The sequence below is a fragment of the Aedes albopictus genome, chromosome 2, assembly GCF_035046485.1.
Source record: "Aedes albopictus strain Foshan chromosome 2, AalbF5, whole genome shotgun sequence".
Taxonomy (NCBI): Eukaryota; Metazoa; Arthropoda; class Insecta; order Diptera; family Culicidae; genus Aedes; species Aedes albopictus.
Genome location: NC_085137.1, coordinates 78,314,359 through 78,340,210, shown reverse-complemented (window position 1 = coordinate 78,340,210; position 25,852 = coordinate 78,314,359). Strand labels below are relative to the sequence as shown.

The 25,852-nt window shown below is 44.6% G+C and overlaps 1 protein-coding gene across 3 annotated transcripts; it reads left to right on the top strand.

Moving 5' to 3' along the window:
- Window positions 1-1,477: 1,477 nt before the first annotated feature.
- On the top strand, window positions 1,478-25,852 carry LOC109414708 (serine/threonine-protein kinase Doa; the record flags this gene model as incomplete). Of its 3 annotated transcripts, none has more annotated exon segments than XM_062849981.1 (10): window positions 1,478-1,550; window positions 2,384-2,450; window positions 6,972-7,085; window positions 7,148-7,238; window positions 18,465-18,635; window positions 18,702-18,871; window positions 19,338-19,451; window positions 19,529-19,719; window positions 21,301-21,363; window positions 24,541-25,852. In XM_062849981.1, coding segments are annotated over 10 exon segments (1,194 nt in total), but the record flags the coding sequence as incomplete, so codon positions are not given.

Sequence of the window (25,852 nt, the reverse complement as noted above, 5' to 3'; positions counted from 1 at the left end):
CTCTCACAGAGATTCGAGGGAATCTCTCTCAGAGATTCGAGGGAATCTCTCTCAGAGATACGAGGGAATCTCTCTCAGAGATTCGAGGGAATCTCTCACAGAGATTCGAGGGAATCTCTCACAGAGATTCGAGGGAATTTCTCACAGAGATTCGAGGGAATCTCTCACAGAGATTCGAGGGAATCTCCTCCAGAGATTCGGGGGTATCTGCTTCAGAGATTCAAGGTAATCTCCTCCAGAGATTCGAGAGAATGCTTCAGTGTAGTTGGAGAGAATTAGGTTATTTTGAACATTTAGCGAAAAAATGTAAAAAAAAAACATATAATAAAAGGTTGTATTTCACTATTGTTTGCATGCATTTGTGTTTTTGTTTCTTGTTGGTTTTTTGACTAAAATTTCCCAAACAGTTTTAGCGCATACAAATCCCGGACAAAAGCTTTTTCACTGTTCCAACATAGACGCGTCATCATGCCCCTCTACTAACCAACACATACACACGTGCAATACACAATACTCGTATGCATCAGCTCGGAGCTCAGATCCACCTGTGGAATCATCACCCATCGCAGTAGCCTCAGGTAAATGCTGCTCTGTCAAAACCACTCTCACAAAAAGGTTTACGTGTGTGAGTGTGTGCGCGCCTGCGAGAGAAGCGAAACGCTTCGCGATTAGTTCTTACCGTCAGTTGTTTACGTGCGTGTTCGTGAAGCTGGTTTCTAACTGTGTGTGTGTGTGAGTGTGAAGCATGCCTGAACTGCGAAGTCATCGTAGCCGTCGTAACACCATCGCCATAGCCACCGTTCATGTATGTGTGAGTTCAGACAAACATTCAAGATGGCGCATGCACAACTAAGAACAAACGAGTGATTTTCTCTTGTAACTTACTCACCGTTGTTTGAATAATGTGGTCCTGAATTCTACTTTACCGATTGATAACCGCTCCGCTTGATAGTCACTAAGCCAAAACAACAAATCCAATAGCGTGTATTTATATTTGTATACCAAATTTTTTCTTATATTTTTTTCGAACTAATTATCTTATCGCAAATCGATACCGTATTTTTCTCGTGTCTCTTCTTCGATATGATCAATATTTGATGATGATGATGATGATGATGTGTGCCTTCCCCCACTGGTGGTTAATGTGTGTGTGTCGCCCAACGCCTCCTCTCGCCCCAACGTACCGTACCGAACCGACTCGATTGTGCCCAATGTGTGTGCGTGTGCATTCGGTGAAATGCCATAACCCGAACCCCCCGATGATCCGATGACGATGATGATGATGATGATGCCAACATGGCGGCCCTTTATGAACACCGGACGATCCGATTCGATCGAACTTGATGACCAAAATCGCAAAACCGAAAACGATGATCGATGATCGACGATCGACAATCGACGACGATGATGATGATGATTACGATCGATGATGAATCCCCCTTCCACGATGATGATGCTAAATCATTGGCGAGCACAGAAACAACCATCCGTCAGGGATGATGCTGATGGGCATTTGATTTACCACACTGGCGACATTCTTCATAACAGATGTTCGTGAAGCATTAATTTAAATTCTTTAATATATTAATTTTTGTTTTGGTAATTTACCTCTACTGTCCCGCCCCTTTCCGGTCGCGATCGCGCGCGCTTTTTCGAATTGCCTTAGTTTTGCACCCCCGTAAGTCCGAAGTCCGGAGCAGATCTCTGGAACGTTGGTGGAACATCCCTAGGAAGTGATGTTCCCCTGCTGCCAAAACGGCGGGGGGATTTTCCACCAATCCAGTGCTCCCAGATCGCGGTTTTTCAGTTTTCTTTGATGAGTCACTTGAGTTTTGGGTCTGCCAGTAACGAGAAACGCATTAGAATACTCGAACACATTCATCTGCAAACGGTGTTTTACTTGTTGAATAAAAGTTGATTAGAAGTAATTAAAGCTGAATAAGAGTTTTATTGAAGCAAAGCTTTTGCGTTGCCGATGAATGCGTTTTACAATAAAAATAAATGGCAGACCATCGCGACCAGAGAATGATCCCCTAACTAACCGCGAAAATTTTCTTTTGACATCCCTACTTCTCTTTCGAGAAACCAAGTGACTATCACTCTATCCCTCTCTCTCTCTCTCTCTCGCGCATTTCGTATCGTATTATCGTATCGTATTAAAACCGCGCCTACTAATCAACTTGAACAAAAAAAGAGTTAAAAGTTCGAAAAACGCAGATAAAAAAAACACTACACTTGTAAAAGTAGGGTCACCGAAACTCTTCGTAGATAAGAACTTTAGTCCAGCCCCTACGCAATCATCACTAATCGTTGTTATTTGCATTTTTGCATTCTCTTTTCTCCCTTTTCTGCTTCGGTTCTACGCTTGTTCCGTTCGGTGCAGATAAAATCCTGGCCACCCTAGGCGAGGGCACCTTTGGCAGGGTGGTGAAAGTCAAGGATATGGAAATGTAAGTATATCTCTCCGCTAGTGATAAGTAGACTGTTTTTTTTTTTCTTTTAAGCAACGATTAATAAAAATTGAGGGAGAATCTCTCCAAGAGATTCAAGGGAATCTCTCCCAGAGATTCGAAGAAATCACTCTCTGAGATTCGATGGAATCACTCTCAGAGATTCGATGAAATCACTCTCAGAGATTCTATGGAATCTTTCTCAGAAATTCGATGAAATCTCTCCCAGAGATTCGATTGAATCTTCCTGAGGTTCATCGAAATCTGTCCCAGAGATTCGAAAGAACCTCTGCCAGAGATTCGATGGAATCTCTCCCAGAAATTCGATAAAATCTCTCCCGGAGACTCGAGGGAATCTCTCCAAGAGATTCGGAAGAATCTCTCCCGGAGATTCGAAGTAATCTCTCTCAATGATTCGAGGGAATCTCTTCTGGAGATTCGAGGGAGTATTTTCCGGAGATTCGAGGGAATCTCTCCCGGAGATTCGGAAGAATTTTTCCAGAGATTCGAGAAAATCTCTCCCAGAGATTCTAGAGAATCTCTCCCAAAGATTCGAATGAATTTCTTCCAGAGATTTTAGAGAATCTCTTCAAGAGATGCAAGACAATCCAGAGATTCGAGATAATCTCTTCCAGAGATTCGAGAGAATCGCTTCCAGAGATTTGAACGAATCTCTCCCAGAGATTTTAATGAATCTCTCCCAGAGATTTGAACGAATTTCTCGAAGAGATTCGAATGAATCTCTCTCAGAGATTCGAATAAATCTCTCCCAGAGATTCGAATGAATCTCTCCCAGAGATTCAAACGAATCTCTCCCAGAGATTCAAACGAATCTCTCCCAGAGATTCAAACGAATCTCTCTCAGAGCAGAGATTCGAGCGAATTTCTCACAGATATTAGAGCAGATCTCTCCCAGAGATTCGAAGGAATGTTTTCCAGAGATTCGAGTAAATCTTTTCCCAAGATTCGAGTAAATCTCTTCCAGCGATTTGAAGCAATCTTTCCCAAAGATTCGAGCGAATCTTTCCCGGAGATTCGAGGAAATTTCTTCCAGAGATTCGAGTGAATCTCTTGCAGAGATTCAAGTGAATATCTTCCAGAGATTCGGGTGAATCTCTTCCAGAGATTCGAGTAAATCTCCAGAGATTCTTCGGAAGAATCTCTCCCAGAGATTCGGAAGAATCACTCCCAAAAATTCGGAAGAATCGCTTCCAGAGAATCGTAAGAATCGCTTCCAGATGTTCGCCAGGATCTCTCCCAGAGATTAGAAAAAATCTGACCCAGAGATTCTAGGGAATCTTTCAGAGATTCGGAAGAGATTCTGGGAATCTCCCCCAGAGATTCGGGAGAATCTCTCCCAGAGATTCGGGAGAATCTCTCCCAGAGATTCGGGAGAATCTCTCCCAGAGATTCGGGAGAATCTCTCCCAGAGATTCGGGTGAATCTCTCCCAGAGATTCGGGAGAATCTCTCCCAGAGATTCGGGAGAATCTCTCCCAGAGATTCGGGAGAATCTCTCCCAGAGATTCGGGAGAATCTCTCCCAGAGATTCGGGAGAATCTCTCCCAGAGATTCGGGAGAATCTATCCCAGAGATTCGGGAGAATCTATCCCAGAGATTCAGGAGAATCTCTCCCAGAGATTCGGGAGAATCTCTCCCAGAAATTCGGAAAAATCTTTCCAAGAGATTCGGGAGAATCTCTCCCAGAGATTCGGGAGAATCTCTCCCAGAGATTCGGGAGAATCTCTCCCAGAGATTCGGGAGAATCTCTCCCAGAGATTCGGGAGAATCTTTCCCCGAGATTCGGGAGAATCTCTCCCAGAGATTGTGGGGAACCTCTCCCAGAGATTGTGGGGAATCTCTCCCAGAGATTGCGGGGTATCTCTCCCAGAGATTATGGGGAATCTCTCCCAGAGATTGCGGGGAATCTCTCCCAGAGATTGCGGGGAATCTCTCCCAGAGATTGCGGGGAATCGCTCCCAGAGATTACGAGGAATCTCTTCCAGAGATTGCGGGGTAATCTCTCTTAGAGATTGCGGGGGAATCTCTCCCATAGATTGCGGGGAATCTCTCCCAGAGATTGCGGGGAATCTCCCAGGGATTGCGGGGAATCGCTCCCAGAGATTACGGGGAATCTCTTCCAGAGATTGCGGGGAATCTCTCCCAGAGATTGCGGGGAATCTCTCCCAGAGATTGCGGGGAATCTCTCCCAGAGATTGCGGGGAATCTCTCCCAGAGAATGCAGGGAATCTCTCCCAGAGACTCTAGGGAATATCTCCAAGATTTCCTAGGGATTCTCTCCCAGAGATTTTGAATAATCTCTTCCAGAGATTCTAGGGAATCTCTCAGAGATTCTAGGGAATCTCTCAGAGATTCTAGGGAATCTCTCAGAGATTCTAGGGAATCTCTCAGAGATTCTAGGGAATCTCTGATTGATTGATTTGTCTTTATTTAAAAGTCTTTCAGCCCTTGGCTGGTTCGTCTCTATAGGGAATCTCTCTCTAACATTTTAGAGAATCTCTCCCAGTCATTCTAGGGAATCTCTCTCTGAGTTTCGATGGGAATCTCTTCCAAATATTCTAGAGGATCTCTCCTAAGATATCTTTTTTGGTATCTCTTCAGAAGATCTTAGGGATCTCTCCAGAAGATTCCTGGAGATCACCTTGAAAGATTGCTATTGATCTCTTCAGAAGTCTCATATGAGCCTCTTCAAAAGACTGCTAGGAATTTCTCCAGAAGCTTCGTAGGGATCTATGCAGAGGATTCCTCACGATCTCTCCAGGAGACTCCTAAGGATCCCTAAACATAAATTCTAGGAATCTCTCCAGAGACTTGTTAGCGATCTATCCAGAAGGATCCTAGGAATATCTGCAGAAGACTCCTAGCTGTCTCTCCAGACGATTCCTAAGAATCTCTCTTAACGATTTCTTGGAATCTCTCCAGACGATTCTAAGCGATCTCTTCAGAAGATTCTTAGAGACCATTCCAGATGGCTACTAGGGATCTCTTCAAAAGTTTGTATGGGATCACTCTTCAAGATTCCTATGGTTCTCTCCAAATAAACCCAACAATCTCTCGAGAGGAATCTTATGGATCTCTTCAGAAGCTTTCGAGAGATCTGAATCCTAACGAATTCTTAACGAACCATCCGGAAGGTTTCTATGAATCTCCTAGGTACATACCTCTCCAGATGATCTCTAAGGATCTGAGGATCTCTCAGAATGTTTCTTCGGAATCTCTCCAGAAGATTCTAAGCGATCTCATCAAAAGATTCCTATGCTTCTTTCCAAAGACCTCTGAAGATCGCTCCAGGAGCTTTCTAGAGATCGCTTGAGAAGATTCCCAAGGACTTCATCAATATGTTGAGGATCACTCTCCAAGAATCCTTAGGATCTTTCCAGATAATTTCCAAGAATTTCTCCAGAAGATTCCTAGAGATGTCTCCAAAAGTTCCCTAGGGATCTCTACAGATTTTTCCTAACGAACTCTCCAGAAGATTCCTAGAGTTGTCTCCAGAAACTTCTTAACGATCTATCCAGAAGGTTCTACATTTTAACAATCTCTACAGAAGATTCCTTGGTATCTCTCCAGACGATTTAGCACTCTTCAGTTGTTTTTAAGCGATTTCTTACAGAGTATAACAGATATCTTCAGAAGACTCATAGAAATATCTCCAGAAGATTTCTGAAGATCGCTTCAGAAGAATTCTGGAGATTTCTCCAGAAAACTCCTAGGGAACTATTCAGAATTTTGTTGGGAATTGCTATTGAAGAACTCTAGCGATCTCTACGGATGATTTCTAGGGATATCTTCTTACGACTCCTGTGGATCCGTCCAGAAGATTTCAAGTGAATTCTCCAGAAGATACGAAAGATGACAAAGTTCAAATGACGCAAAAATTGGGCGCCACCTGAAACTCTTACTTTCCGGATTTTGAACTTACTTTGGGCGATCAATAAATCATGCTTCAACAAGCTACGACAAAATTTGTCCGTTTTCGGAACTTGCTATCCACAAAACTATGTAGCTAAAGGCTGTATACCCCGGCTGCTACCTAATCGAATCTATTTAAAAACCATCGATTTTCGTGCACCGCCCCTAATCACGTAATTACCATTTTTTCGCAATCACAATCGTCCATTTTCGGGGGCCGAAGATGTTTTGCAAATCGCTACGGGGCTACCAAATCAACATCTATTCTTCTGAACTGTGGCGATCTACGATCGCGTCGACGATCGCCGATCGAGTATGTTAATCCAGTTAGTTTGATCCCCGTAAAAGGAAAATCCTACGCCCACCCACTGACTGTCTCGACGTAGTCGTTCGTTGTTCGACAACGATCTAACAAAGATGAGCCCGCGCTCCTTTACTTAGCACGAAGAAGTCGTTAAACGGGCCTGATCACCCCCTGATCCGTCGTCCATTGTCGTTGCTCAAATCGAATGATCAACTTGATCGCTTTATGACTCTATTGCTTTGTTGTGTTGTCGATCATTAATGTTTTCTTTCTTCTTCTCTGTAGGGACCACACCATGGCACTGAAAGTGATCAAGAACGTCGAAAAGTACCGGGAAGCAGCCAAGTTGGAGATCAACGCCCTGGAAAAGATCGCCGAAAAGGATCCCACCTTCCAGCAGTTAGTATTGGCGATCGTGCGATCGTAGACTTGAATTTAATTTCCCTTTTCTTCTCTTGCAGTTTATGTGTCAAAATGCTGGACTGGTTCGACTACCATGGCCACATGTGCATCGCGTTCGAAATGCTGGGTCTAAGTGTTTTCGACTTTCTAGTGAGTACTCGATGAAATTTTCAGTGTAGACTAAGTACCTATTTCTCTATGCCTCAGATTACAGAGAATCTCTCCCTGATATTCTGGAGAACTTCTTCCTCAGATTTTAGAGAATCTCCAGATTCGGGAGAATCTCACCCTGAGATTTTGGAGAACATCTCCGCGAGATTCTGGCTAATCTCTCCCTGAAATTTTAAAAAATCTCTCCTTGAGATTTTGGAGAATCTCGTCCTGAGATTCCGGAGAATCTCTCCCTAAGATTTTGGAAAATTTCTCCCTGAGATTCTGGAGAATCTCTTGCTGAGATTCTGAAGAATCTCTCCTTGAGATGCGGGAGAATATCTTCCTGATATTCTAAAGAATCTTCCTGAAATTCTTGAGAATCTTTCGCTGAGATTCTGGAGAATCTGTCGCTGAGATTCTGGAGAATCTCTACTTGCGGTTTTGGAGCATCTCTCCCTACGATTCTGCATAATCTACCTAAGATTCTGGAGAATCCCTTTCTGACATTCTTGAGAATCTCTCCTTGATATTCTGGAGAATTTCTCCCTGAGATTTTGGAAAATCTTTCCCTGAGATTCTGGAGAATCTCTCACAGATTTCTGGAGAAATTCTCACTGATTGTTTGGAGAATTTCTCTCCGAGATTCAAGAGAATCTCCGAGATTAAGAAGAATCTCTCTCCGAGATTAAGGAGAATCTCTCTTCGAGATTCAGGAGAATCTCTCCGAGATTCGGGAGAATCTCTCCCAGAGATTATGCGGAATCTCTCCCAGGGATTGTGGGGAATCTCTTCCAGGGATTATGGGGAATCTCCCAGAGATTATGGGCAGTCTCTCCCACAGATTATGGGAAATCTCCCCCAGAGATTATGGGGAATCTCTCCCAGAGATTCTGGGGAATCTCTCCCCGAGATTCTGGGAAATCTCTCCCAGAGATTCTGGGGAATTTCTCCCAGAGATTCTGGGGAATCTCTCCCAGAGATTCTGGGGAATCTCTCCCAGATATTCTGGGGAATCTCTCCCAGATATTCTGGGGAATCTCTCCCAGATATTCTGGGGAATCTCTCCCAGATATTCTGGGGAATCTATCCCAGATATTCTGGGGAATCTCTCCCAGATATTCTGGGGAATCTCTCCCAGATATTCTGGGGAATCTGAGGAGAGGTTCTTCAGAATCTCGGAGATTCTCCAGAATCTCGGAGAGAGATCCTCTAGAATCTCTAGGAGATTCCCCAGAATCTCTGGGAGAGATTCCTCATAATCTCTGGAAGATTCCCCATAATCTCTGGAAGATATTCCCCAGAATCTGGAAGAGCTTTCCCAGAATCAGGAAAAGATTCCTCAGAATCTGGGAGATTTCCCAGAATCTCTAGGAGAGATTCCCCAGAACCTCTGGGAGAGTTTCCCAGAATCTCTGGGAGAGATTCCCCAGAATCTCTGGGAGGGATTTCCCAGAATCTCTGGGAGGGATTCCCCAGAATCTCTGGGAGGGATTCCCCAGAATCTCTGGGAGGGATTCCCCAGAATCTCTGGGAGGGATTCCCCAGAATCTCTGGGAGGGATTCCCCAGAATCTCTGGGAGGGATTCCCCAGAATCTCTGGGAGGGATTCCCCAGAATCTCTGGGAGAGATTCCCCAGAATCTCTGGGAGAGATTCCCCAGAATCTCTGGGAGAGATTCCCCAGAATCTCTGGGAGAGATTCCCCAGAATCTCTGGGAGAGATTCCCCAGAATCTCTGGGAGAGATTCCCCAGAATCTCTGGGAGAGATTCCCCAGAATCTCTGGGAGAGATTCCCCAGAATCTCTGGGAGAGATTCCCCAGAATCTCTGGGAGAGATTCCCCAGAATCTCTGGGAGAGATTCCCCAGAATCTCTGGGAGAGATTCCCCAGAATCTCTGGGAGAGATTCCCCAGAATCTCTGGGAGAGATTCCCCAGAATCTCTGGGAGAGATTCCCCAGAATCTCTGGGAGAGATTCCCCAGAATCTCTGGGAGAGATTCCCCAGAATCTCTGGGAGAGATTCCCCAGAATCTCTGGGAGAGATTCCCCAGAATCTCTGGGAGAGATTCCCCAGAATCTCTGGGAGAGATTCCCCAGAATCTCTGGGAGAGATTCCCCAGAATCTCTGGGAGAGATTCCCCAGAATCTCTGGGAGAGATTCCCCAGAATCTCTGGGAGAGATTCCCCAGAATCTCTGGGAGAGATTCCCCAGAATCTCTGGGAGAGATTCCCCAGAATCTCTGGGAGAGATTCCCCAGAATCTCTGGGAGAGATTCCCCAGAATCTCTGGGAGAGATTCCCCAGAATCTCTGGGAGAGATTCCCCAGAATCTCTGGGAGAGATTCCCCAGAATCTCTGGGAGAGATTCCCCAGAATCTCTGGGAGAGATTCCCCAGAATCTCTGGGAGAGATTCCCCAGAATCTCTGGGAGAGATTCCCCAGAATCTCTGGGAGAGATTCCCCAGAATCTCTGGGAGAGATTCCTCAGAATCTCTGGGAGAGATTCCCCAGAATCGCTGGGAGAGATTCCCCAGAATCGCTGGGAGAGATTCCCCAGAATCGCTGGGAGAGATTCCCCAGAATCGCTGGGAGAGATTCCCCAGAATCGCTGGGAGAGATTCCCCAGAATCGCTGGGAGAGATTCCCCAGAATCGCTGGGAGAGATTCCCCAGAATCGCTGGGAGAGATTCCCCAGAATCGCTGGGAGAGATTCCCCAGAATCGCTGGGAGAGATTCCCCAGAATCGCTGGGAGAGATTCCCCAGAATCGCTGGGACAGATTCCCCAGAATCGCTGGGAGAGATTCCCCAGAATCGCTGGGAGAGATTCCCCAGAATCGCTGGGAGAGATTCCCCAGAATCGCTGGGAGAGATTCCCCAGAATCGCTGGGAGAGATTCCCCAGAATCGCTGGGAGAGATTCCCCAGAATCGCTGGGAGAGATTCCCCAGAATCGCTGGGAGAGATTCCCCAGAATCGCTGGGAGAGATTCCCCAGAATCGCTGGGAGAGATTCCCCAGAATCGCTGGGAGAGATTCCCCAGAATCGCTGGGAGAGATTCCCCAGAATCGCTGGGAGAGATTCCCCAGAATCGCTGGGAGAGATTCCCCAGAATCGCTGGGAGAGATTCCCCAGAATCGCTGGGAGAGATTCCCCAGAATCGCTGGGAGAGATTCCCCAGAATCTCTGGGAGAGATTCCCCAGAATCTCTGGGAGAGATTCCCCAGAATCTCTGGGAGAGATTCCCCAGAATCTCTGGGAGAGATTCCCCAGAATCTCTGGGAGAGATTCCCCAGAATCTCTGGGAGAGATTCCCCAGAATCTCTGGGAGAGATTCCCCAGAATCTCTGGGAGAGATTCCCCAGAATCTCTGGGAGAGATTCTCCAGAATCTCAGCGAGAGATTCTCCAGAATCTCAGCGAGAGATTCTCCAGAATCTCAGCGAGAGATTCTCCAGAATCTCAGCGAGAGATTCTCCAGAATCTCAGCGAGAGATTCTCCAGAATCTCAGCGAGAGATTCTCCAGAATCTCAACGAGAGATTCTTCAAAATCTCAGGGAGAGACTATCCAAAATCTCAAAAAGAGACTCTCCAAAATCTCAGGGAGAGATTCCCTAGAATCTCAGGGAGAGATTCCCTAGAATCTCCGGGAGAGATGCTCCAGAATCTCGGGGAGATTCCCCAGAATTCCAGATAGAATTTATACATAATCTCTCAGATTTTTCCGAATTTCGGGAAGAGATTCTTCAGAATCTCGGGTAGAGATTCTCCAGAATCTCTGGGAGAGATTCTCCAGAGTCTCTGGGAGAGATTCCCCAGATTCTCTGGGAGAGGTTCTTCACCCAAGTAACACAAAAAACATCTCTTAAAATAATCATTTATAAAGATGTACTATAAATGTCATACATGAGCATTAGGAAACATCTTGTGATAATATTAGGCTCTATTTATGTTTGTCAATTACAAACAACAAAAACACAATTTGTTTTACTCATCATTTTCATTATGTATGATATGAAGTGAATATACTTTGTAATAACATTACTAAAGCATCAAACACATCGTGCTAGCAAAATTATTTGCGTTTTTCCAACATTCAACATAAACAACTTCAGGTGAGCTCAGCACTGTGCTCCAACTGCAAGGCCAGAACGGCAGCAAGAACGCAAATTCAGATCCACCAGCATTCTTATCATTCTCTTGAAAAGGAACCAAATAATTTTTAGTGACACCGCCCTGTAAATTTCTATGTCTACGAGGATTTACCAGCTTCCTGATGCATCACTTTTTCCACGCATTTCATCAGCACTGATAGTAGCTGCCAGTTGCCGATTGTTACATACCTGGTTACATAAAATCATCCTCCAGCGAGTATGCAGTGCACTGGGATTCTATCACAAAGATCCGTTGTGCTCAATCATCATTTTTGTGCTGCTATCCAATTTTCTTACCATTAAGAATATAGGTAGTTCGCTGCGTTGAATTGTAGGAGCACTCGCGGATTATTGTAGGCTATTGACTATCAAGAAATCAAACATCGTGATGCTCGAGAAAAAATATTTTGACATTTGGCAAAACCCTAGCCTCACTAAAGAAGAAGTTGAAATTTAGTTATTCTAATGTTGTAATGATTGCCCCAAAACAAACAAAACTTATTTTGATATGGTGTGTTGAATTAACGCTATTGAGGCGTATTACAAAAGTTATTTAGACATACCTTCACAATCCATTATTGGCTTGCTATCATAATGTAATTTCAACGTTGTTTCAACTTTATAATGATTATGAAGGTTCGTAGAAATGGATAAGTTTTTGGGTAACAGTACCGGTCAAAAACTTGTTTACATATTCTTTATTTAAATATTGATGTGAAATAAATTATTCTTATTTTTTTTTTCTTGTTTGCAAATAAAACTATTTTTAGCAGTTGTAATGTACAATTCATCATAATGAAATTTCATTTGAGGCATTGTCAGTGTTAATCATTGGGATTCGGATTGTAGGTTTAATCAAAATTGTGATTGAAATAGTTTAATGTAGTTTGAACGGCACTGTAGGTCTTTCGACAAATCTGCCATATTGCTTTTGCACGTGGATGTACAATTAATCTTCAAAAAGCAGCATTAATTGGTTGGGGCATGTAACGTTTTCAATTCAATTCAATGGCGCTTAATTCACAGGCGGGTAAAACTTGTGGTTTCACGATAAATCTGGAACCGCATGAAAAACATGTGTGCTACTATTGAGTAATGTCCGATTCAGATTTTTAAATTTGAATAGTTATGGAAAGAAGCCATGACTTAGAAATTATTTTTCGGGTTGAAAAAAACTAAATGAGTTTATTTTTTTTTTTTCAAAAAATTTCTAGATTGAAAATTGTTTCTGAGTCATGATCGTTAAATATATCACCTAGAAATAACTTAATTTCAACATATGCATATCGTAAGAAATATAAGTGTATTCCTTAAGTTATATCACTTGAAAGCAGCTTATTTTCAACTACTAAATATGTTAGTTTTAGAATAGTATTGTCCAAGTTTTTATTGTAAAGAAATAACTAATTTACAACTAATAATTACTCAAGCGTTGATATAAACGTATTGTGGACGTCATTTTTAGTACTATAACTGTATTTCAATACATGTTATATAACTGGTAAGATGTTTTATAAGCCGCCATTTTTTGCGCTGTTTTGATTATATAGGTGTTCGTTAGAAGCCAATTTAACAAGAAAAATACTTCTGAATAAGCATTAAAAGTGAATTTTAAACTATTATATAACATGTTGTGTTACTTGGGCAGAATCTCGGAGATTCTCCAGAATCTCGGAGAGAGATCCTCCAGAATCTCTAGGAGATTCCCCAGAATTTCAGCGAGAAATTCTCCAGAATGTTGGGGAGTGATTCTGGCTAACCTCGGGGAAAGATTCTCCATAATCTCAGGAAGGGATTCTCCAGATTATCAGGGAGAGATTCTCCAGAATCTCAGGGAGAGATTCTCCAAAATCTTAGCGAGAAATTCTTCAGAATCTCAGCGAGAGATTCGCTAGAATCTCGGCGAGAGATTCTCCAGAATCTCAGCGAGAGATTCTCCAGAATCTCAGCGAGAGATTCTCCAGAATCTCAGCGAGAGATTCTCCAGAATCTCAGCGAGAGATTCTCCAGAATCTCAGCGAGAGATTCTCCAGAATCTCAGCGAGAGATTCTCCAGAATCTCAACGAGAGATTCTTCAAAATCTCAGGGAGAGACTATCCAAAATCTCAAAAAGAGACTCTCCAAAATCTCAGGGAGAGATTCCCTAGAATCTCCGGGAGAGATGCTCCAGAATCTCGGGGAGATTCCCCAGAATTCCAGATAGAATTTATACATAATCTCTCAGATTTTTCCGAATTTCGGGAAGAGATTCTTCAGAATCTCGGGTAGAGATTCTCCAGAATCTCTGGGAGAGATTCTCCAGAGTCTCTGGGAGAGATTCCCCAGATTCTCTGGGAGAGGTTCTTCAGAATCTCGGAGATTCTCCAGAATCTCGGAGAGAGATCCTCTAGAATCTCTAGGAGATTCCCCAGAATCTCTGGGAGAGATTCCTCATAATCTCTGGAAGATTCCCCATAATCTCTGGAAGATATTCCCCAGAATCTGGAAGAGCTTTCCCAGAATCAGGAAAAGATTCCTCAGAATCTGGGAGATTTCCCAGAATCTCTAGGAGAGATTCCCCAGAACCTCTGGGAGAGTTTCCCAGAATCTCTGGGAGAGATTCCCCAGAATCTCTGGGAGGGATTTCCCAGAATCTCTGGGAGGGATTCCCCAGAATCTCTGGGAGGGATTCCCCAGAATCTCTGGGAGGGATTCCCCAGAATCTCTGGGAGGGATTCCCCAGAATCTCTGGGAGGGATTCCCCAGAATCTCTGGGAGGGATTCCCCAGAATCTCTGGGAGGGATTCCCCAGAATCTCTGGGAGGGATTCCCCAGAATCTCTGGGAGAGATTCCCCAGAATCTCTGGGAGAGATTCCCCAGAATCTCTGGGAGAGATTCCCCAGAATCTCTGGGAGAGATTCCCCAGAATCTCTGGGAGAGATTCCCCAGAATCTCTGGGAGAGATTCCCCAGAATCTCTGGGAGAGATTCCCCAGAATCTCTGGGAGAGATTCCCCAGAATCTCTGGGAGAGATTCCCCAGAATCTCTGGGAGAGATTCCCCAGAATCTCTGGGAGAGATTCCCCAGAATCTCTGGGAGAGATTCCCCAGAATCTCTGGGAGAGATTCCCCAGAATCTCTGGGAGAGATTCCCCAGAATCTCTGGGAGAGATTCCCCAGAATCTCTGGGAGAGATTCCCCAGAATCTCTGGGAGAGATTCCCCAGAATCTCTGGGAGAGATTCCCCAGAATCTCTGGGAGAGATTCCCCAGAATCTCTGGGAGAGATTCCCCAGAATCTCTGGGAGAGATTCCCCAGAATCTCTGGGAGAGATTCCCCAGAATCTCTGGGAGAGATTCCCCAGAATCTCTGGGAGAGATTCCCCAGAATCTCTGGGAGAGATTCCCCAGAATCTCTGGGAGAGATTCCCCAGAATCTCTGGGAGAGATTCTCCAGAATCTCTGGGAGAGATTCCCCAGAATCTCTGGGAGAGATTCCCCAGAATCTCTGGGAGAGATTCCCCAGAATCTCTGGGAGAGATTCCCCAGAATCTCTGGGAGAGATTCCCCAGAATCTCTGGGAGAGATTCCCCAGAATCTCTGGGAGAGATTCCCCAGAATCTCTGGGAGAGATTCCCCAGAATCTCTGGGAGAGATTCCCCAGAATCTCTGGGAGAGATTCCCCAGAATCTCTGGGAGAGATTCCTCAGAATCTCTGGGAGAGATTCCCCAGAATCGCTGGGAGAGATTCCCCAGAATCGCTGGGAGAGATTCCCCAGAATCGCTGGGAGAGATTCCCCAGAATCGCTGGGAGAGATTCCCCAGAATCGCTGGGAGAGATTCCCCAGAATCGCTGGGAGAGATTCCCCAGAATCGCTGGGAGAGATTCCCCAGAATCGCTGGGAGAGATTCCCCAGAATCGCTGGGAGAGATTCCCCAGAATCGCTGGGAGAGATTCCCCAGAATCGCTGGGAGAGATTCCCCAGAATCGCTGGGAGAGATTCCCCAGAATCGCTGGGAGAGATTCCCCAGAATCGCTGGGAGAGATTCCCCAGAATCGCTGGGAGAGATTCCCCAGAATCTCTGGGAGAGATTCCCCAGAATCGCTGGGAGAGATTCCCCAGAATCGCTGGGAGAGATTCCCCAGAATCGCTGGGAGAGATTCCCCAGAATCGCTGGGAGAGATTCCCCAGAATCGCTGGGAGAGATTCCCCAGAATCGCTGGGAGAGATTCCCCAGAATCGCTGGGAGAGATTCCCCAGAATCGCTGGGAGAGATTCCCCAGAATCGCTGGGAGAGATTCCCCAGAATCGCTGGGAGAGATTATGTATAAATTCTATCTGGAATTCTGGGGAATCTCCCCGAGATTCTGGAGCATCTCTCCCGGAGATTCTAGGGAATCTCTCCCTGAGATTTTGGAGAGTCTCTTTTTGAGATTTTGGATAGTCTCTCCCTGAGATTTTGAAGAATCTCTCGTTGAGATTCTGGAGAATCTCTCGCTGAGATTCTGGAGAATCTCTCGCTGAGATTCTGGAGAATCTCTCGCTGAGATTCTGGAGAATCTCTCGCTGAGATTCTGGAGAATCTCTCGCTGAGATTCTGGAGAATCTCTCGCTGAGATTCTGGAGAATCTCTCGCTGAGATTCTGGAGAATCTCTCGCCGAGATTCTAGCGAATCTCTCGCTGAGATTCTGAAGAATTTCTCGCTAAGATTTTGGAGAATCTCTCCCTGAGATTCTGGAGAATATCTCCCTGATAATCTGGAGAATCCCTTCCTGAGATTATGGAGAATCTTTCCCCGAGGTTAGCCAGAATCACTCCCCAACATTCTGGAGAATTTCTCGCTGAAATTCTGGGGAATCTCCTAGAGATTCTGGAGGATCTCTCTCCGAGATTCTGGAGAATCTCCGAGATTCTGAAGAACCTCTCCCAGAGAATCTGGGGAATCTCTCCCAGAGACTCTGGAGAATCTCTCCCAGAGATTCTGGAGAATCTCTACCCGAGATTCTGAAGAATCTCTTCCCGAAATTCGGAAAAATCTGAGAGATTATGTATAAATTCTATCTGGAATTCTGGGGAATCTCCCCGAGATTCTGGAGCATCTCTCCCGGAGATTCTAGGGAATCTCTCCCTGAGATTTTGGAGAGTCTCTTTTTGAGATTTTGGATAGTCTCTCCCTGAGATTTTGAAGAATCTCTCGTTGAGATTCTGGAGAATCTCTCGCTGAGATTCTGGAGAATCTCTCGCTGAGATTCTGGAGAATCTCTCGCTGAGATTCTGGAGAATCTCTCGCTGAGATTCTGGAGAATCTCTCGCTGAGATTCTGGAGAATCTCTCGCTGAGGTTCTGGAGAATCTCTCGCTGAGATTCTGGAGAATCTCTCGCTGAGATTCTGGAGAATCTCTCCCCGAGATTCGGGAGAATCTCTCCCCGAGATTCGGGAGAATCTCTCCCCGAGATTCGGGAGAATCTCTCCCCGAGATTCGGGAGAATCTCTCCCCGAGATTCGGGAGAATCTCTCCCCGAGATTCGGGAGAATCTCTCCCCGAGATTCGGGAGAATCTCTCCCCGAGATTCGGGAGAATCTCTCCCCGAGATTCGGGAGAATCTCTCCCCGAGATTCGGGAGAATCTCTCCCCGAGATTCGGGAGAATCTCTCCCCGAGATTCGGGAGAATCTCTCCCCGAGATTCGGGAGAATCTCTCCCCGAGATTCGGGAGAATCTCTCCCCGAGATTCGGGAGAATCTCTCCCCGAGATTCGGGAGAATCTCTCCCCGAGATTCGGGAGAATCTCTCCCCGAGATTCGGGAGAATCTCTCCCCGAGATTCGGGAGAATCTCTCCCCGAGATTCGGGAGAATCTCTCCCCGAGATTCGGGAGAATCTCTCCCCGAGATTCGGGAGAATCTCTCCCCGAGATTCGGGAGAATCTCTCCCCGAGATTCGGGAGAATCTCTCCCCGAGATTCGGGAGAATCTCTCCCCGAGATTCGGGAGAATCTCTCCCCGAGATTCGGGAGAATCTCTCCCCGAGATTCGGGAGAATCTCTCCCCGAGATTCGGGAGAATCTCTCCCCGAGATTCGGGAGAATCTCTCCCCGAGATTCGGGAGAATCTCTCCCCGAGATTCGGGAGAATCTCTCCCCGAGATTCGGGAGAATCTCTCCCCGAGATTCGGGAGAATCTCTCCCCGAGATTCGGGAGAATCTCTCCCCGAGATTCGGGAGAATCTCTCCCCGAGATTCGGGAGAATCTCTCCCCGAGATTCGGGAGAATCTCTCCCCGAGATTCGGGAGAATCTCTCCCCGAGATTCGGGAGAATCTCTCCCCGAGATTCGGGAGAATCTCTCCCCGAGATTCGGGAGAATCTCTCCCCGAGATTCGGGAGAATCTCTCCCCGAGATTCGGGAGAATCTCTCCCCGAGATTCGGGAGAATCTCTCCCCGAGATTTGGGAGAATCTCTCCCCGAGATTCGGGAGATTCTCTCCCCGAAATTCGGGAGATACTCTTCCCGAAATTCGAGAGATTCTCTCCCCGAAATTCGGGAGATTCTCTCCCCGAAATTCGGGAGATTCTCTCCCCGAGATTCGGGAGATTCTCTCCCCGAGATTCGGGAGAATCTCTCCCCGAGATTCAAGAGAATCTTTTCCCGAGATTCAGGAGAATCTCTTCCCGAGATTCGGGAGGTTCTCTCCCCGAGATTCGGGAGATTCTCTCCCCTAGATTCGGGAGATTCTCTCCCCGAGATTCGGGAGATTCTCTCCCCGAGATTCGGGAGATTCTCTCCCCGAGATTCGGAAGAATCTCTCCCCGAGATTCGGGAGAATTTCTCCCCTAGATTCGGGAGAATCTCTCCCCGAGATTCGGGAGGATCTCTCCCCCAGATTCTGGAGAATCTGTTCCCAAGATTCGGGTGAATCTCTCCCCAAAATTCGGGAGAATCTCTCCCCAAATTTCGGGAGAATCTCTCCTTAAAATTCGATAGAATCTCTCCCCGAGATTCGGAAGAAATTCGGCTTCTTATTTCTTCTTCGTACACCTCATCATCTCTATCTAAATACTGATTTTATGTTTACCATTTTCCGCCCAACAGAGAGAAAACAACTACGAACCCTACCCGATGGAGCACGTGCGGCACATGGCGTACCAGCTGTGCTATGCGGTAAAATTCCTGCACGAGAACAAACTCACCCACACGGATCTGAAGCCGGAGAACATCCTGTTTGTGGACTCGGAGTTCACCACGTCGTTCAACGGCCGTAAGGTAGCGGTTAGTTCGATTCTAAATAGTTCTTTTGTCTTTACTAAAATTCTATGTATGCTTCCTCAGAACCGTGAGGTCCGTCGCGTCAAGTGCACCGACATCCGGTTGATCGACTTTGGCAGTGCCACGTTCGACCACGAGCATCACAGTACGATCGTGTCCACCCGGCACTACCGGGCGCCGGAAGTAATCCTGGAGCTGGGCTGGTCGCAACCGTGCGACGTCTGGTCGATAGGGTAAGTTTCTTGTTTTTGGATTAAAACTTGAAGGTAAAACTGTGGCTAAACACACGCATAATTGTGTTTGCCACTTGGCCAAATGATCGTCAGAAGTGTTGGCAATCCATTATTTTCAAACACATTCATTGAGCTTAATCAAAAATTGTATAAAACTATTATGCCAAAGGGCCATGTTTGCCAAATGGCAATGTCTGCCAAATGGCAATGTCTGCCAAATGGCCATGTTTGCCAAATAGCTGTGTTTGCCAAATGACCATGTTTGCCAAATGGCCATTTTTGTCAAATGGCCATGTTTTCCAAATAGCTGTGTTTGCAAAATGGCCATGATTGCCAAGAGTTCCACTTATTATGCTCAAACGTCTCAGTGCATAACGAAGCCAATAACAGACATCCTCATGCCATCGGAATTACTTTGCCGGAATTATTGTTGCCACTAACGCATTCCACTATTCTCAATCCACAGGTGTATAATGTTTGAACTGTATCTGGGCATTACGCTATTTCAAACCCACGACAACAGGGAACATCTTGCTATGATGGAGCGTATATTGGGTACAATTCCTTACCGAATGGCCAGGTAAGCCACGCTCCGGTTATCCCCAGAAACTCATATCGATTATAACCGCAATTTTTGTCCCAATTTTTTCCCCACAGAAAAACCCGCACCAAATACTTCCACCACGGGAAACTCGACTGGGACGAGAAGTCGTCCGCCGGGCGGTACGTGCGCGACCACTGCAAACCCCTGCACCGGTACGTGCTGGCGGAAACGCCCGACCACCTGCAGCTGTTCGACATCATCCGACGCATGCTGGAGTACGATCCGGCAAACAGAATCACACTAGGTGAGTTGATCCCTTTTCTCGGTACAGGTTCATACGAATTTTTGGCATAAACCCTATGAAATTGAAAAAAAATCTCATATGGAGATTACGACAAACCAACTGTGGAGATTCCACGGAGTCTTCTGTGGAGATCCCATGGAGTCTCATGTAGAGATTCCACGTAATATACTGTGGAGAGTATCTTATGGAGATTCCTCGGAGTTTCCTATGAAGATTCTTTTGACTCCTCTGTGGAGATTCCACAGAATCTGCTTTGGAAATTTCATGGAATCTGCTGTATAGATTTCACGGAGTCTGCTTTGGAGATTTCACGGAGTCTGTTGTGGTGATTTCACGGAGTTTGTTGTGGAGATTTCAAGGAGTCTGTTGTGAGGAATTCACGGAGTCTGTTGGGGAGAATTCACGGAGTCTGTTGGGGAGAATTCACGGAGTCTGTTGGGGAGAATTCACGGAGTCTCCAGTGGAAAATCGACAGAGTCTCCTGTGGAGAATCGACGGAGTCTCCTGTGGAGAATCGACGGAGTGTTCTGTGGAGAATCGACGGAGTGTTCTGTGGAGAATCGACGGAGTCTCCTGTGGAGAATCGACGGAGTCTCCTGTGGAGAATCGACGGAGTCTCCTGTGGAGAATCGACGGAGTCTCCTGTGGAGAATCGACGGAGTCTCCTGTGGAGAATCGATGGAGTCTCCTGTGGAGAATCGACGGAGTCTCCTGTGGAGAATCGACGGAGTCTCCTGTGGAGAATCGACGGAGTCTCCTGTGGAGAATCGACGGAGTCTCCTGTGGAGAATCGACGGAGTCTCCTGTGGAGAATCGACGGAGTCTCCTGTGGAGAATCGACGGAGTCTCCTGTGGAGAATCGACGGAGTCTCCTGTGGAGAATCGACGGAGTCTCCTGTGGAGAATCGACGGAGTCTCCTGTGGAGAATCGACGGAGTCTCCTGTGGAGAATCGACGGAGTCTCCTGTGGAGAATCGACGGAGTCTCCTGTGGAGAATCGACGGAGTCTCCTGTGGAGAATCGACGGAGTCTCCTGTGGAGAATCGATGGAGTCTCCTGTGGAGAATCGAAATCGAATCGAAAACGAATCGAAATTGAATCTAAATTGAATCGATATCGAAACGAAATTGAAACAAAATCGAATCGAAATCGAATAGATTCGAATCTATTTCAATTCATGTTCATATTAATTTCAATTGAAATTTATTTAAAATTCAATTGACACTCAATTGAAATTTAATTGACACTCAATTGAAATTCAATTGACACTCAATTGAAACTCAATTGAAATTATATTGACACTCAATTGAAATTCAACTGACTCTCTATTGAAACTCAGTTCAATTTCTACTCAATTGGAATTCAGTTGACACTCAATTGAAAATCAATTGACACTCATTCCAAATTCATTTGACACTCATTTGAAAGTCAATTGATACTCTATTGAAATGGAATCAAAATGCCAACAATATTCGATTGAAATTCAGTTAAATCAGTTCAATCGATGATCAATTGACATTCAATCTGTCAATCGACTCCAGTGCTGCCAGATTCATTTGTTTCTTTTTCCTCCCCTTTCAGGTGAAGCCCTGCGGCATCCGTTCTTCGCAAAGCTCCCGCCGGCGCAGCGTTTGCACGAGAAATGTAATGAAAATTCCGTCTCGGCCAGTAGTAGCCGGGAGCGTTCCCACAGTTTATCGAGATGAAATTCGGAACGATTTGATTATTATTAATTAATAATATTTACACAAACAACACTCATATATTAGGCAAAACAAAAGGCGTAAAAGAAGAAGAAAGGAAAACGCCAGAAACCTCATCCAACAACAACAAAAACAACAAGAAATCGCATAAACACACATACATGTTCACACATGCATACAAACACAAACGCATACTCCAACGAAGAAGAAAGTCTTTGAACGACACAAGAGATTTAATATAAAAACAAATACATGGAAAGGAATCACCCTCTTCCAAGGGGGCGCTCACCACACTCACAAACAAATTTTATCGGAAAACAAACTATATTAGGAAACAATAGAAGTGCAAAGGGCGTCACCGCGGAGAGCTCTATTGTGCGCGTACCCGAGATGTTGTAAAATTCGTGACAGGCTCGATGGGTTTATAATTTGTAACAATTATCTATTTTTTGTTCAGTTACTGCCACCGGACCGGAGCAGTGGGAACGTTCCACTGCAGCTTCGTTTGTTCGTAATATATCTTCTTAATTTCTCTTATCTCTACGATTATCGTGATTTAATCAAGTGAAGCTTTGTGAAACTGGAGAAAATCAGTTAGCCAACGGTTCTCTTTATGTCGAAAGTTTTTTTAAGTTCAAAAATTAAGGAAAATTTTGCAATTTTCACTGTGTATTGTAATTAGCTCTATTTAATAAACTGGTGGAAAAGATGCGAAAAACTGCCAATTCAGGGGTCTGATCGGTACACGCTTTGTCGGATGGATGTGAAATTGAGGCTAAATCGAGCGAAATCTGGCTTTTCTGGATGAAATCTAGTGCACGCAGATGCGTCATACTCGAATTCATTCTGAAGTGAATCAACAGTTAAAGTTCGAGCTGATGTTTCATACTCGAATTCGTTGTGAGCTCCACATTCTTTGCCGGTAGATAAAAAGCTAACGATTTGAATTCAACTATATCTGAGCATTTGAAAACTGTTAAAAACAAAGACAACACATTAAGTTCACAATGAATTCCACTATGAAAAGTGTACTTCATTTTGTCGCCAATCCAAAGAAGCCTAATTTTGCACCAACCCGAACTCAACTTTGAGTGCATACCGCTAGGCGTGTAACGGAAAACAATAGTTTCTTCTTTTTCGTTCGTTGTAGATGTTTGTGAATGTTTTGTTGCTCTTCTCTGATCACCATGTTTTGAGTTCTCTTTTAACATTGTCACATTCTTCCTCATCATCGTTGTTGTCATCGTTCGTGAATCGGTCCTTCCAAGATATGAGAGTTTGAGTGAACATCACTCACACATAACAACCACAAAAATGACAAAACCAAACACACAAGCGCGTGTGTGTATGTGTGGAATGTGAAATATTATTAATTGTAGAAAGATAATAATCAAATCGTGAAGAACGTTCGTGTAGAGATAAAAACAAAGCCAGAGACAGAAGAACCCACATAACACACAACACAAAAACGAAACAAAACAAACAGATCTAGGGCGTACATTTTAAGTAGACAAGTAACAAACACACTTAACACACAAACACAACAAGCAGAAGAAAAACAGAAACAGCAGAACAGTAACGCAGCAGAGACAAAACCAAGGAAGAAAGTTGTGCGTGCGTGGCAGATAGGGCGAATTGTCTTCTTAAGTAAATAATATATATATGTTTGTTTCACGAAAACTCACTCACACAAACGCATACCTTCATGGAAGATCTGTGTGTGTGTAGAAAGTCTGCAACTACTCTTACTACTATTAGTACTTCATCCAGCTAAAAAGAGAAAAAAAATCAATCACATCAATTGTTCTAGTAACTTCTTCTTACACCAATAATAGACACCATTGAAAGCGTTAATTTGCCAGCAGGTTCAGAGAGAGGGAGCGAGTGCACGAGAAAGGTAGAGAAAAAGCTATGCGAGCGAGAGAGAGATAGGAAAAACCTCCATCTTCTGTTATTGGTTATGTGTTTTAATGTTCATTTTTTGTCCTAGATTCTTGTTTTCCCTTCTTTAGACGATAAGCAGCGTCGTCGGCGGTGGCAGTGGCACCGTGGTCACCATTCATACTGAACTGAACTATGGCGCAAACAAGTAGTGGCAAATAGTGGATAACACATACATGCAAACACGTGATAGAAACCGAAACATGCTCATACAAGTTGTAATTCTAATGTGGTGTGTGAATAAACTTCCCAGACGTTCTCAGTGTATTCGTGTGCATGTGAAAGATATCGTGGGACCGGAGATAACAAAAGGCCATTGCGGCGGTTGCTAATATACTGCTGTTCGTGGTGAATTTGTTCATTTTGAAGAAATTTACTGAACGTTATCATGTTGATTGAACATACATTTTTTGGTAAGAACAGTTCAGGCTTCGGATAGGAAATGACAAAAGACTATTGCGTTGATTGCAACCATACTGCTGTTCGTTGTGAATTTGTTCATTTTGAAGAAATTGACTGAACGTGTTGATTGAAAATACATGTTATCGTAACGAACAGCGCAGGCTTTGGATAGGAAATGACAAAAGACTATTGCGTTGGTTGCAACCATACTGCTGTTCGTTGTGAATTTGTTCATTTTGAAGAAATTGACTGAACGTTATCTTGTTGATTGATAATACATTTTTTGGTAAGAACAGTTCAGGCTTCGGATAGGAAATGACAAAAGACTATTGCGTTGATTGCAACCATACTGCTGTTCGTTGTGAATTTGTTCATTTTGTTGAAGAAATTGACTGAACGTGTTGATTGAAAATACATGTTATCGTAACGAACAGCGCAGGCTTTGGATAGGAAATGACAAAAGACTATTGCGTTGGTTGCAACCATACTGCTGTTTGTTGTGAATTTGTTCAACCTGTATAACAACCATCGTTGTGCCTAACGTTTCTTCACCGACATTTTCACACAGACAGACTAACTCCGTGTCGCCAAACGCCCCCCTTTCTTCTACTGTTTGTCGTCTCTCCTGTCGTTCTTCTATTGTTTGCCATCCCCGTATTTCCTCTCTTCTCCGTCTTTCAGTTTGCACAAACTATCGCCGTTGGTGATCGGTCGCGTCTAGCTCTACCTATAGCTGAAGCTCGTTCACTACAGCAACACGCCTAACTCTTTTCAGACGACCTCCCGGCAAAACTAAAAGCATCCTCCACCACAAACAATAGCAAAGCAAAGCCCAACAAACACCAACCCCTTGTCGGCAAATTGACACGATCGCAGTCGCTTGCAATCAGCTACGCTTCCCTGTTCCTACGCTAGCCGATCGTTCTCACCTATACATTCTTACACTGTGATGTGATCACACACACCACTACAAGCGGACCCCGACGCACGCAGCTTGCTGAGACTTTTCCCCTTTCTCTTTCGATCATCTTCTTTTCTATTGTGCGCAAGCTCGTTTCAAATTGATTGATATCGGAACACACTCTTGTTTAGTTAATTAAAAAACACATCTAGGTTACTATTTTTTTTTTACTTCCTCTAATTCTAATCTATTGTTTCGCCCCCTCCCAAATTTGCCCACAATTGCGAGAGAAAGGTTTTGCTCGAGATTATCAAGTGATTTTAGTGTTTAGGGAAAAGTATTGTGACTTTCTTCTTGCTAGTTTTCTCTGTTAATTAAATATTTTCGTTTTCTGACAAAAGGAAGAAAGAAAAACAAACCTTGCGCCACACCGCAAGCTCTGCTCATCGAATCATCCTACCCAAAACAATAGGTTATTGTTTACTGAAGCGATCTAAACCCTCCCTTCAAGCGGCGGCAATGCGCCACAAACTGATGTATAATTAATTTGAGTTTAATATTAGGTTTAATGTGAAGTAATGCGCGCGAGAAGAACTGTTTCAAAACAAACACACGCAAACATACAAGAGAAATAGGAGCGCAAACACGAAGACAAATCAAGGATTTCGAAAAGGGTTCAAGATTCTCAACGTTAAGGGACAACTCTGGAACGATGGTTCTCTGCTGTAACGCATGGAAGGAAAACGTCAGTTGCGACCAATAGACCTTTTTTCCCACCAAAACGAAAGATGTAAAATAGTCTACACACAGTAAACAAAGCTTTAGAAACAAATCATGGGAAAAAGAGAAATGGCGTCGCAACGAGTGGTTCCCCTGGATCATCGCTCCGGTTGTCCAGAACCCCCCTCAATCTAGTGGATGTATATTAGGTACAGACGTACAGTTAGTGAAATGTGTATGTTTGCTTTTTGTTGTGTATTTATCCTTCCCGTTCCCGTTCCCTATTATCTATGAATCGGAAAATCAATTCAGGTTGAAAAATCCTCCAAAACAGAAGTAGAAGAAAAACGGAAATAAAGGAAGTGTGCGCGCAGAGAAAGTTGGACTAGTAAGTGCTGAGATATTTGAAATGGAAAAATAATAAAGAGAATGAAACAAAAAAAAACTGGAAAGATATTTAAGTCGA